We start from the raw sequence: 14,443 nt of genomic DNA on the forward strand, positions 1-14,443 counted from the left end.
ATTAGTATTTCTTTGTAGATTTTATAAAGGGAATAACATATTCCTAAATGAAAAAGCAAAGCTATGGTAATCTTAAGTTTGTTCCAGAAATCATTCTAAATTGAGCTGAAGGTTCAGTCTTTCTCTGACATTCCAGAAGCAGATCCATTAAGAAATTTATGATCCCACTCCAACTAATTGCATAGATGAATTGCATAGGGTTATCCTAATAAATCCTGTGGTCTCTGCAAGGTACAGGGACATTCCTATTCTTTTTCAATATTCTTTTTCAAGTATTTCTCTCTAAGAAGCAAACATAACCAAGCAAAACATTCTGTGGTCCGCTGCATCAATCAAGCACTTTGCAACATTCTCTGAAAGACTAAACGAAGGATAACTTGCAACTGTTGCCCCAGTGTTGTAAACAAAAGATCAAATTCTGTGGTCTGCCTTTGCAAAAAGTGAAAGCATTTTGGCAAGAAAAAAAACGCGTTTAAATGGAAAGACTGAAAATACCATTTTACTACCTAGCAGTATAATTTAAAATATGCCTTAGGTAAAGTAAATTTAAAGACAAAATGTCATTTTAGAAGGCCCAGCCTTAATTATTATGAAAATGATCAAGCCACAGTTTGAAGGGGGTGGAATTCTGGATTTTTAATATTCGCCTCTTCCTTATGTATAATGTACTGTAAAGCTGCTGCTGCCATCCATGATAAATAAAATATATATATTTAAAACATCAGATTTTGGTGGTCTTAGAACTGAAATGGATGGTGTTTTTGCACAGATAAAAGGTGAAAAAGCAGCAAGGGAAAGGGTAAATGTAATTCAGGTTTACTGAGGGGACTATTTAGTGGAAAGACGCGAAGAATTAGGCTGTTCAATATTTTAAAGTTTAATTGACAGCCAAAGCAAATCCCTCCCACCTCTAGCTATTCCTTCAAAACTAGAAAAAAAAATATGGAGAGAAAACCTCCAGCCAACTTCTTCCACCATAAAATTGCAGCTTGGGTTTTCTTTCCCCAGCATACCTCTGATGTTGCTTTACATTTGATGTAATTCATTTCTGCCCTAACTCCATCTTCCTCCCTGCCCTTCCTCCAGTAGTCCCAATCCCCCTCTCCTCTAGTTTTTGTGGCACTTGGGGCAAGTTTTTTTTTTTTTTTATAGAGCAGGTCCCATGAAGCTGTCTGCAACGTCAATGCAAGCAAAGTGAAGACTCCTGGACTCCGAGTTGCATAGAGACCACCGCAGTAAGGGCATCTTTCCCAGTCAGGAGCCAAAGTACTGCCGCAGGGAGATGTCGGGGTGAGGGTGTGGGGAGTGTACCTCTTCTGGCTATCGCAGGGCACCTATGTCACCCAAACCTCACTGACAGGCGTTCTGTAAACATTCCCTGTCACAGGGCTGGATTCCCACCCAAATTCTAGAGCTCTCTGCTGCACTTCACGCCAAGGTGCGGTCCCTTCAGCTTTAGCCTGCGGGTGCAAGGAAGGCAATGCCTCTCTCTCCACTACCTCTCGCTGCCCAACCGCCTTGACAGAGGAGAGGAGGAGGAGGAGGAGGAGGGCCAGGCCCCTGGAGGGTGGAGAGGGAAAGGGAGGGGGGCGGGTTAGGGGGAACGTCTTAGGGGCGAGGCTACGCAGCGCGCGGCAGCCACTCTCCCTCTCTCGCTGCCTGCGATCCCCAGGCTCCGGCGGAGGGATACATCGCATTATATATAGAGAGGCTGGAGGCGCAGTGTCACACCTCCAGCGCTTGCAGTGGGAAGGCGTTTGCGGGAGGCGGCTCCGTTACTCGGGTGGCGGTGGCGGCTGAAGTGGCAGCAGCAGCAGCGGTAGCAGAGCAGCCACAACCACCTTCTTAGCCCCCTCGGAGGCCCGAGCCGGAGGAAGGACGGTGGTTACAGCGCCAGGGCGGCAGGCTCCCCAGCGAAGCGGCATCAGCAACCCCCTTCGTTCCTTCCTTCCTCTCTCCCCTCTCGCGCACAATGGTAGGTAGGGGTGGCTCCTGCTGTCGTAGCAGCTGCTTACGCTTATTTTTCCCCTTTTTCTAAGTTTCTGGTTTATTTCCCATTTTCCTTGTTGACTTTTTATTTTTTGGAGGGGGAGGAGGTTTGCCTTTTGATTTTTTTCTTCTGGTTCTCGCTATAAGGTCGAATCATAGGGATGCATTTTGGAATTGCTGTGTGTGTGTGTTTCCTTGCCATGGAGTTTCTCATTTTTATTCCGTTTCCCCCCTCCACCTTCACCCCACCCCCAGCCCCCGCTTAACTTCGCCGAGGGCTGTGGAGCTGCATGGGCGCTGGACCTGCCGCAGCATCTGCGCTCTCGGGCAGCCCAGCCACCCCCTCCTCTTCCCTCCCTTCCTCCCTCTCGTCTTTGCCCCTTTCAGACACCAACGCACCCTTTCCCCAGCTGCCTGCAGCGCGCCTCTCACCTCGGGGGAGGCTTCGGAGGGCAGCGGCTGGGGGAGGGGGAGATGCTTGCCTTGTGTTGTGTGCCTGCCCGCTTGGGGTGGGGGGGAGCTTGGGGCGGGTTGCAGTTTAGCTTTGGGGAAATGGCAACGAGGTTGGAGGTTGGAAATGATGCACGCCTTCCCCTCCCCGACTAGAATGAATGAGCCTTTGGCGCATAACGCCCGGGCCGGCCCTCGGGCTTCTGGTGCCTCCGGGGCTTCTGGTGCCTCCGGGGCTGTGGCCGCCCCGGCTGAGACGCAGTGCGTGTTCGCTGCTGGTCACTCCCGGCCGCCACCGAGGGCACCCGTCTGAGGCTGGACCAGAGGCGCCCACTTCTCTGGCGTTTTTGTGCGCATAGGGCGCGAGTTGGGGTGGGGGGGAGCGGGGGGACTGGAAAGGGTGGAGTGGAGGCAGGAAAGCGAGGAATTGGGGGGGCGGCGATGTAGGAGATTTCGGGGGAGAGACTTGGATAGGACGGAAGCGGCGGAGCTGCACTGCGCCTGGGGGGTGGGGGCTCTGCAGTGAGTGCAATGTGTCCCGTTCCTCCTACCCCCAAAACGCAGCTGTAAAACCATTTGTGGGCTTCGTTACATCATGAGGTCTCCTCCTTCCCCAGAGAAGCGATCTCGCTTGCGCGCTAATTGGGGCGGGGAAGGCGGGAGGTGGGGGAGGAGGGTGAGGGGAGCTGGCGAGCTGCTTCGTTTCCATTAGAGACTGCAAAGTTTCTGCTTCGGGAGGCTGCGTTTGCGGAGTGGGATGGAGGGTGTTGGGGGAGGCTGCCGCCGCCTGGCCGGCCTGGGACACCCGAAGGGGGTGGGAGGCGCGGCGACTGCGGGGGTCGGAAAGGGGAAGCTCTCGAGCCCCGCTCGCCACCCTCTCTCTGCATTTCTAAAATCTTCCCAGGCTCCCACCGTCCCTCTCCATCCCGACTTTTCCTAGCAGGCTTCCCTTTGGACGGTTGCGCCCCTTTTCAGCCGCATTTCCCTCTCCTGCTCAGCTTTACTTCCCGGTCTGTGGGGGGATGCCCTGCTCGGTTTCCGCTCTCTCTTCGCAGTTCCTGCCGGCCTATAGATTGCCAAATGTGATTAGGGGCCGTGCTGGGTGTGTGTTTTCCACAACCCCCTTCCTCCATCATCACCCCCTCCTCTGGGGATAACTGACATCACCGGGACAGGATTTTATGGCTTGGCTGGGTGGGGTCATCGCTCCAGCGTTGCTACCTTTGCCCTGGTAGTCAGGGCAATGGGGTGGTGTCGGGAGGCAGTTGCTCAGGGAAAACAAACTGCTGGATGCTTGATAATGTCCATGTACCTACGCTTCAATAGCTCCAATACCTTAAATCATTTTTTTTTTTTGGTGAAGTGGAGCTGGCTGTTTATTTCTTCCTGACTATGGAATAAGGTGTGGCCTTTTCTGTGGTACAATAAAGACCCATCTCTGGGAGAGTTACATAAATTATCACAACTACTTCACTTGATCAAAGAAAGCCAATTTATTGCTGCTGGGGTTGACAGAATGTATACTTCCAAGTTGTTTACTTATCAGAAAACTTAGGCTCATATGTGATAACTGTGAAAGGCCCTGAGAGAGAAATGTTTCCTTCATGCATGACTTATCAAGGAACAACTACTAGGAATTATTTTGCAAGTATGTCCATAAGGTTTCCTTAATTAAAAGCAAGATATGTAAGAATAAACCACGCTCTCTAATTCTGTTTGCGGGTTCCCTAGACTGAACAGTACAAGTGAAAATTGAGTTTCTTGCCATTTACAGGTTTGGTTCTTATTATGAGAGAATTTTGTGATACCCTTAAAATGGTGAGGTGTGTGTTCTACTGCAAACATAATAGTTTGTTTCTCCACCAAGAAAGGCAGATGAATCATTGTGTAGGTTTCTATAACCTTAATGTTACTGTGCTCTATAGCAACTAAGTTAAAAACATTCTCTTTGTCACTGGGTAATTGTCTGGGAGCATTATAAAGTGGTAGGCTTTTAACAAATAATTACCTAATTAAAATAACTAGAAAGCATTTATTACATTAAAAGGAAGCTTTGAGGGTGGAGGATAAAGCCATTGGTATACATTTGGGTTTTTTCCCCATTTTAAAAATGCATCTCCTATAAATGGATTAACATGCTTTTATATCCAATACAGTATAATTACATAACCTGTATTTAGAGTGCCAGCAGCAATACTCAAGGTACTATAAAAGCCTAGACCTGGATATGATCCTGTTAGCTCTCAAGCTGAAAAGAGTTGGGCTGGGTCACATCTTGGATGAGAAAAAAGTGGTTACTGCCGGAGGCTGTATTAATGATTCGGTAGATGGCACTCTTCTGTCTCAGTTCTCTGTGAATACCTTTAACTCGATGCTAAAAAGTGTTCTGCCACCAGAGGTGCCATTTTTCATATATCAAGTCAAGCACTGACCTCTTCTGGTTATTTAAAGTTCTCATAGCATATAAGATAAGCCATCTATTCAGAAATAACTTTAACCAAATAGCAGTTGTCACTTTCTTGCTGCAATACATTTTAAAATTAAGTACAGTGTGTTCCCTGTTGTTTGTATTTCTGGTTTGGTAGCTGGTTTTTAGGATTTTGCAAAAGATTCATTTTAAGGACTTTTTGGGTCACAGACCATGCAGGGAAGAAAACTCAATCAGTAAACACATATTAAGAGTTTATTATATTCTGAGACACTGTGCTAATTGCATGCAAGCTTTCAATCCTTTTAATATGGCTGGAATGCCTACCGTTTGATCCCAAACTGTTTCTTCATTGGATTTTAACATTTTTCATTTCTTCATATAGGCTGATCAGCTGACTGAGGAGCAGATCGCTGGTGAGTGTCACTGATGATGGAAGTGCCTGGTAGGTTAGAGGTAGTGATTATTGAATGGAAAAGCACAACCAATCTTTCTGGGTGTGGATCCATGATGAAAGAAAGAAATACCATCAAATGTAACATAATAAAGACCTAGTAGGTGAAAGGAAAATAATGCATGAAGATTTTTGGATGACATTTAACTTTGAATTTCCTATTTTACCAAGCTCCTCAGGAGCTGCTTATGAAGAATCCAAACTGATTAATTAGTACGTTTGCTCCTTTTGGTTCATACTTTGGTTTACTAACTAATGAACCAATTAAGGTAGGACTAATCTCTTCCCCTTGAAAGAATTTAAAATGACAAGCATACATATTGTAATTGCCTGTCTTTGAAGTTTTAGTTGAGATTTCTTAATTCTTAATTTCTCAATTTTTAGTAATTTGAATAGTCTGTGCTCTCTCTGTCATGAAATAACCTAAATGTCTCTCTCTAGAGCTATAATTATTGAGAAATAAAGCTAGAAAGCAGTCTCTGGTGTCATTGGTAAAAATTGGCTTGTTTTTTAACTTTAGTTATATTCTGTTGATAATATCTGCAGAGTCCTTATTAAGGTAGTCTCATTTCTAAATGTTTCTAAAATTATTTTTTGCAGACCTGTGAATAACTCCCTGTTTACTTATATATGCTCTTTACCTAAGAAATTATAATAAAGAATGGTTTTATTTTTTTTTAATTTATAGCTGGTTAGGGGGTTGAGAGTTTATTTAGTTCTGTTCTCCAATAGTCTGCTTTTTAGCATACCTAGAAATAACTATTAAACTACAAACTAATAGATGTGTGCATGTGCATATATCTATACATTCATTTTTCCTAATTCTCAAATCTGTTAGTAGAGAGCAACTATTACCAAAGATACATATGTATAAATTTTAGGCTGCTATGAGAAGGTAGTCTGATTAAAAATTTATTAGAGTATTTCGATGACATTTTTTTCAGTAATCTGATGAGGTATGCATTAGACACTTAAGTGTTCTTAATTATGATCCATAGACTGAGGTGGTGTGGTGGCTTTTGTTTTCAGAATTCAAGGAAGCCTTCTCCCTATTTGATAAAGATGGCGATGGCACCATCACAACAAAAGAACTTGGAACTGTTATGAGGTCATTGGGTCAAAATCCAACAGAAGCAGAATTGCAGGATATGATCAATGAGGTGGATGCTGATGGTAAGGGCTTTGGAAATCTCAATGAGCTCCAGGATTGTGTAACTTTCTCCAGTTAGAACATGTTCTAAGTCTGTCAGACCTCATGAACAAATACATAAAAGGCCTTTAAATAGTTGCTTATGTCTTCATAACCTTTCATGGATTCCGCACCAAGAAATGAAAGTGAAGTGTAGTTCTTTTTTGTTTTTGCCTATTGAAGCAGCTTTCAAGGAGTAGTGGATAGAAGGCTAGACTGGGCAGTGCAGAACGTCTGGGTTAAAGTCCTGCCTCTGACACTACCAGCTATGTTGTCCTGGGCAAGTCCCTTCTCTCAGTGGTCCCAGGTAAATAAAGTGAGTTGTTAATCTGTAGACACAGAGGGACTTTGCATACTGTAAGTTCCCTACACAGGTGAAAACAGAAGTCAGAACCAAAATTGAAGTTTTGTTATTTATCATTATTGCTTTATATATCTCAAAGTTACATTCTTCCTGTTACCTAGTTTGAACTCTAGTAGTTCCTGGATCACTCTGGGCTTTTTTAAAAAAAATATAACACAAAACATTTTATCAGTCAACATTTGAGGGCCTTTCACTTGCCGAACGTTGATCCTTAGGTGAATACAAAAGAAGTAGAAATGGTCTCTGCATTTAAAAGAGCATGTTGTTCAGTTGTAGGGGCATAGGATTCCCATTTTATTGGGTCATATGTCAATATCTACCTCAGCTATGGTATAAATTAAGTAAGGAAGCACTGAGGAGATGTGAGGTAACAGTTTAAAATGGGGGTGGGGCAGGACAAGGAGAGACAATCATGGAAAGCTGCTTATAAGAGAAAAAATGAGCAGAGAAGTACGTCAGAAGAGAATGTACAAGCAAATAGTAATCCAAGACTAGCAGTCTTCTTAGCCTAAGTTTTTTCAGAATGACTAAATGGATTGTATTTTTAAATTTGTTACTTGGATAAATTAGCAGGAACCCCATTTGCAGTGTTAAACAGGTGGAATTTGAGGGGGTGTTCTTTGTAAAAGGGTTCAGTTCATAGGAGTTTCTTTACATGCTTCACATTTGTGCAGTACTTTATGTTTTCTGTTGTGTTCTTTGTGTACATTATCACGTGCTACTCATAGCAATATAACTGTAAGGGGGAAAGTAGCACTGTGTTTGACAGAGAATCGAGACTCAGAAATGAAATGATTTCTCCAAGGTTCAAGTTCCTGAGCTAGGTCTAAATCACGGTTTATCTCATTACTAATTTGGAATTCTGTCTACTTATAACTCTGGTTTGTACTCTAGCTGTTTTGGAAAGTAAGCCTAATAAATAACTTTAAATTGTATTAGTTGACTACTGAGATGCTTAGGTGTCTAGACCAATTAAGTGATTCTCCACTTTCTACCCTAAAACTATTTAAAAAAAAAAGACTAGGAAGCTCATCTCTTGATGTGACAAAAATTGTACCAATTGCAGTTGATGTGATGAGGACTGATCGTGCATAATCAAGAATTTAAGGGCATTAGCTATGAGGTTTGGCCACTCCAAAATCATTTCATAAATATCTTTTTTTTTGTTGTTGATGTTTTAAAATATTGCATATACATAAAATTAATGAACATTAGAGTTTTATCCTTTGAACCCAAAAGGTGATGGAGTTATAGAGAGTGTGTTCTAGTTTTGACTTTACCAGAAAGAATAACCGTACCTAGAAATGATAACAGTATGAAACTGTTAGTTCTCTTGTGATTTTGTTCCTTTCACGTAACATTAATAACTTAGCTGATCATTTGGAACAAAAGTCACTTCTTCCCTAGTTGAAGTATTTATGACAAAACTGAAAGATGGTTGTGCCAGTAAAGATTATTTTGATAAAACAAGAGGTTCTCTTAAATTATGGTCCAAGACATGTGGAATTCCCAAACATCTTCAGAATGAAAGCTATTAAATAAAATGGTAATGCGATGGCCATTGATGGACAGTGGGATACCATGGAAAGTATCTTGGACCAGAAGTCAGACTACTTGGGTTTGAACCAAGATCTACTCCCCAACCACCTGTGTGACCTTTAGGCAAGTCAACCACTCTAGATCTTAGTTTCCTCAATTGTAAAATGGAGGGTTGGACTAGAGGACCTCTAAAGGCAGAGAGGTGGAGTAAGTGGATAGTGTGTGGTTCTGGGCATCATGGGCATCAGTAAGATGTGCGTTCAGATCTTGCTTTAGAGGCTTAACCTCTTCAAGAGTCAGTTTCCTCATCTGTAAAATGGGGATAATGATAACACCAGCCTCCCAGGGTTGTTGTGAGGATCAAATGAGAATAATACACATAAAGTGCTTTTCAAGCACTATATAATAAATGCTGGCAATTATTATTCTGTATTATAAAGCTCTTTGCAGCTCTAAGTCCATGATTCTGTTATCATTACCTTAATTTTGTTTATAAAGGAGGGTGGGAGGCAGTAGAGGAGTGTAATCATACAACTTTATGGGCCACAGAGGAAAGAACAAAATTACTTATCTCAGTCCTTGTCCTTCTCTTACTAATTTTTTGCATCTCACATTAATCATTTTGGTGAAAGAGATAGTATCAGAATGCCTGTTTTTTGAGGCCCCATCCTAGTCTGTGAGCCTTAGTTGATCAGTAGCGTCACTTCGGTCTCAGTTAATTCCTGCTGAGTTGAGTGGATGCAAACATGGGAGAAGAAACATCTGTTCCCTGTGAGAACTGAGCTCAGGAGCCAGACTCTAGGGAACATGAAGACTTAGCTCATATGATATTGTGATTTCTGCTGTTCATTTATTCTTTCTTGTTTTGTTGCATGAGCAATACAGTGGAATTTTGGAGTCAGTTTTGTACTTTATCTGTGGATTTCTTTGTATTAAAAGATGCTGTCCTGAAATTGTGATCTGTCAGCTAGCAAATGCTTAAAAGTATCTATTGGTCCAGAAATGGCGTTCCTGAGTATCTCTTACCGAAAAACAAAACAATTTTTAATCAAATGAATAACCTACTTTCCGGTTTTTTATTTTTTTTCTTATTTGAGGTAATGGCACTATTGACTTTCCTGAATTTTTGACCATGATGGCTAGAAAAATGAAAGATACAGACAGTGAAGAAGAAATCCGTGAGGCATTCCGAGTCTTTGACAAGGTATTGCTGAGTCCACATTATAAATAGCCACTTTAAACGGAGCTATCAGAAGGTTATTAAATCACCTACAAGCTATAATAGACATCTGTCCCCATTTACTAAGCTATTCAAATGGTCTTTTCAGTATCCCATCTTCATGGAATAATGTCTGTATTTGTGTTGGGGTAGAAATGTCTCATGGTTGCAAAGATGGGCCTTTTTAACTAGTCTTAAGCTTTTTATTGGTTTTAACAGGTTAGAACATGTTTGCTACAGCTGACCCCAGGTTCAGAGTGTGGTCCTAGAAAATGGAGAATTGTTTATGTGCGCATGGATTGATTGAGTGTAGAACAGTTGTGTGAAGGACTTAATCATCGTTGACTGTTCACAGGATGGCAACGGTTACATCAGTGCAGCAGAACTACGTCATGTAATGACAAACTTAGGAGAAAAACTAACAGATGAAGAAGTAGATGAAATGATCAGAGAAGCAGATATTGACGGAGATGGACAAGTCAACTATGAAGGTAAAACACCCACTACTTAGACCTCTTAGTGTGACTTTTTTTTTTTCAGTTTGTTTAGCAAAAGAAACAAGGTATTCGACTTCTTAGATTTTGGGTTTTCTTTTGCACAAAGTACAATTGAGATGTTTTACTACGTTAAAGTTGCTTTGAAGATAACCAAAAGCTGTGGTTATTTGTCTTTTCAGAATTCGTACAGATGATGACTGCAAAATGAAGACCTCCTCTCACCTTTTTTCCCCCCTCTAGATGAATCAAATTGAATCTTTTACTTACCTCTTGCAAAAAAAAAAAGTTCATTTATTCATTCTGTTTCTGTATAGCAAAACTGAATGTCAAAAGTACCTTCTGTCCACAAAAAAAAAAAAAAATCTGCATGTATTGGTTGGTGGTCCTGTCCCCAAAAGATCAAGTTACACATCAGTTTTACAATATAAGTACTTGTACCTTAAATGATAAGGAAGCACTTAGTGGACTCTCCTTAAAGTTCCATTTGCTAATGATTATTACTACACTGTTTGGGCTGGCCAGTTTTTCATGCATGCAGCTTGACAATTGAGCACAGTCAGACATTTGTATTAAAAAAAGAAAAAAAAACAAAATTAAAAAATGTGCCCATGTGGGTTATCTAGTTCAATTTGTTAGTATAAATTGTCATAGCAGGTTTACTTTAAAAAAAAAAAGTAAATATAATAAAGTAAAATTGGTTTACCTCAGGATGGTATGCAGCAAAATGGTTGAAGGATGCAGAATTTCAAGATGTAGCCCTAATGGTGGTTCTTCTGTACTTAAGTGTGCTCCAAACTCTTATGGTGATCTCAAACTCTGGATGGCATGTCTGTGTTTCTATTGGTTTAGCATTGTCTGCATTGCGCTATAGTGAAACGGATGTCAGGCTGTTACCGTTCACACAAAATTTTTGAAAAGAAACCTTCACCAAGGGAGCATCTTTGGACTCTCTATTTTTAAAACCTTCTGTACCATGACTTGGAGCCGGCAGAATAGGCTGTGGACTTCAGCACAACTATCAACATCGCTGTTCAAGATATTACAATTTATGTCCATTCCAAGTTGTAAATGCTAGTCTTTTTTTTTTTTTTCCAATAAAAGACCATTAACTTAAAGTGGTGTTTAAATGCTTTGTAAAGCTGAAATTTAAATGGGGGACAGGGCAGCTGAGGGCTGGGGTGACTGGGGGAGGTGGGGGAAGTATTGTGCTGGCAGACCAGTATGTATTCAAATACCCAGACCTCTGGGTTTTTCTCCCTTCCACCCTCCCAGTAGTAAGAACAATATCTCTCAGTCTTAAGATCGATATTCACTAGAGACAAACATACTGATTAGCTTTTTTGTTTTCCTAAAATAAAAATGTAAGTCTAGAGTTGGCCTTTTTATTGCTAACAGTGATCAGTTCAGGCAGAATGGCTTGAAGAAGAAACATCTATTCTCTAAAGCATGTACCTGGGATTCCTTTAAAACATGCTGCTGATAACCTGCTTTACGTAACTTACTGACACCATCTCTGGGAAAGGCATGATTCATGATTTAGTATGCCATTGTAACCCAATCCTTGCTGTGTGTGATAGAAGCAGTATGCCACTTTTCTAAATTGATCTCTTCACACCTAAAATACTACCTTTCACCATGCAACTCAGCTAATTTATACATGCTGTTCATGTAGCATCTTGTTTGGGTTTCTTCTCTTTCTTCTCCCCTCTCCATTCTCCCTCCCCCTCCTGTTCTACCTTTCTACTTTCCAAATAGAACGGTGCCCTCTGTGTGTATGCTAGTTCACAGCTTGTAAGTAGAACTCCAGCCTGGAGTGAATTTTGTGTCTAATTATAAACCCTGTAACCAAAACTATTAGAAAGTGCTGACACCGACCTTTGTCATGGTATCACTCATACTAAAAAAAAAGTCACTTTAAACCTATGTTGCATTAAAGTGGGCCACACTTTGTAGGAGGCTAGATTTTTCTCTTGTTAAATTAGTTCTATCCAGTTAGTAAGTTTGTAGGTTTTGAGTGCCCGTGTGTTGACTTTGTCTGGGTCATGGTGGGATACTGCTAGGGAAATCTGAGAATGAGTGCTACTTTGCAGTTAAGTAATGTATGAAGGGGCTGATCCCTGAAGCATTTTGCAGCTTTTGCTAATGTTTCTGCCAGAGGATGGTTAGGAGCGGTGAGATGTGACAAAACTCAAATCGGTTCTTTGCTTTTGATTTTTTTTTGTGTGTGGCTAAAACATTAGTGATCAACCTGAGGTTTCGAGATACTATAACTTTGTTATTCTTGTTATGTTACTGAACCCACGAGCATTGAATATCACTGCTTGTTTCTCCATAACACAGAGAAAAATCCATATTTGAGCAAGTGATTGTGAATGCTTAGACATAAGATCCCCTTCTAGTACTGGGAATTTCTCCACACTGGAATTGCTACTAGAATGGCTCCAGCTAGGAATTTTAATAAGTTGATAGCCTTTGATGTTTTTTGTCCATGGGGGTGGGAGAGGGAGGCATAGAATAGCCTGATTCTTGGTCTAGTCTCTGGTTTTAAACCTGTGACAAGATGACTTAAAATGCCTCAGTCAATGACTTCTTGATGTTTTAAGAGAGGTGACTTAAAAAGCAAATCACAAGCTATTCCAACTCATCTTTCTCCACCTAGGATTCAAGTACTAATGGTCCATCTGAACCAAATATCTAGGAAACTTGTATTTTAGCTTTTGGGTCTTTTTTGAGAAGTTAGCATCCTGTTCCAAACCCAGGCACCTTCCCCAAAGAATGTCTACCCACAATAAATGTGCAGAAGTGAAGAAAAAAGCTGGTGAGAAGTAGGCAAATATAAGGTAGCCTTTTCCCCTCCTGGTGTCTGGGTAGAGACAAAGGAACTTTTTTTTGATCAGGATCAAGTGTTTGATATAAACAGAAACTGGAGATGGTGAATGTTTTTGAGTGAGTTGTAAGCTAGTGATACTGCTCTTGATTTGTTAGCACTTCCCAACTACTCTTGCCCCTAACCTTTCCTGCTTTATAAATAAATGCATATATTTATATAGATATATAAAATCACTAGTCTAACTGGCATCCTGCTTTAGCCTAAGACACGCCATAAAACCACTCAGTACTTGGCAAATACTTTGTCATGGTTTTGTTCTCCATCTGTTTGGGGGTAGGTGTTGAGAGAGAGGCAAACATATCTTGATATTTCAGATGAGTTTTTGATGCACTATTGCCAAGGAAGGCTTTTTATGACTTTTTTTTGACAAATGAATTTTTTTGCACACACTTTAATTGGTGTCTTTTGGCAACCTACAACATTGAAAATTAGCTACTGTACATATTTTTATATTCTCTTTATAAAATGCATGTTTGATTGTATTTGTAACAGTATTGTAATGGCTGTCTAGTAGGCCTAGAGCTGATGTATTTTGTGTCAAAGCAGTAGCAAATGATCCCCTCAACATTGGGAATTTATTCCTAAACAAAGAATGTAAATCTGGTCAAGCCTGTCTTTCCTCAATTATTATTTAAAAAATTTGACTTTGCTGTACAACCACCAAACTGCTTGCTCATTCTTTTGACAGCGAGGTTCCATTTGTCTTCATCCATCCCTTCAGCTAGCAATTTTTATCCCCTTGAAATTGACTTTAGGAGAGTACGTGCTCTCTCTCATATGTATCTCTGTGGTGGAAGGTAGTGAAATGTGTGGAGTGGTGTTTTCTCCTCCCCAAATTCAATATTATATCCATTAAACACTTCTGTAGCAAAGCTCATAGTAGTTCTTTGGTTACCAAAAGTTACCCTTCCTGATGGCTTTTTGGATAAGATGTGATTGAAAGTTTCTGTAACAGATCAAAATGTGTAGAGGTTTAACCACCTCTTTGATGGGGGACCAACTTATGGAAATACTGTAAATATGTTTATTTATAAACCTGACACTGTATTCAATAAACATTTCTGCAGCCTTTCATCTCTAACCGTGAAGTCTATAGGTTTTTAGATTTTTTTTTAAATTAAATCTTTCACTCTCTCCACACTACACAAGTTGGAACCATGCTCTGTGTAAGGTAATGCCAGAGGAAAGGGGGAGTGAAGAAAACCTATCCTGTATCCACTGGGTCTTTTAGGTTATATGCTTACTGTTTACAGTAACTTGTTCTTTGCAGAACTGGATTTAATGTGTATGCAACTGAAGCAGAACACATTTTCCTATTTGCCAGTTAGTGCTGGCCTCATACTAGAAACATTCTTTGGTCTGAGCCTGATAATCAGCTGAGGTATCAACGTGTAGGGAACAACTGGGGCAAGGTTACTCTGGGT

The 14,443-nt window shown here is 41.0% G+C and overlaps 1 protein-coding gene across 1 annotated transcript; it reads left to right on the forward strand.

The window, feature by feature from the left end:
• The first annotated feature begins 1,195 nt into the window (after positions 1–1,195).
• Positions 1,196–11,244, forward strand: CALM1 (calmodulin 1). The gene is made up of 6 exons (XM_072623459.1): positions 1,196–1,975; positions 5,253–5,283; positions 6,351–6,494; positions 9,511–9,617; positions 9,988–10,123; positions 10,309–11,244. The coding sequence occupies exons 1-6, from the start codon at positions 1,973–1,975 to the stop codon at positions 10,335–10,337; spliced, it is 450 nt and encodes a 149-aa protein (XP_072479560.1). The 5' UTR covers positions 1,196–1,972; the 3' UTR covers positions 10,338–11,244.
• Positions 11,245–14,443: the final 3,199 nt, after the last annotated feature.

Source organism: Notamacropus eugenii, chromosome 7 (genome assembly GCF_028372415.1).
Source record: "Notamacropus eugenii isolate mMacEug1 chromosome 7, mMacEug1.pri_v2, whole genome shotgun sequence".
Taxonomy (NCBI): Eukaryota; Metazoa; Chordata; class Mammalia; order Diprotodontia; family Macropodidae; genus Notamacropus; species Notamacropus eugenii.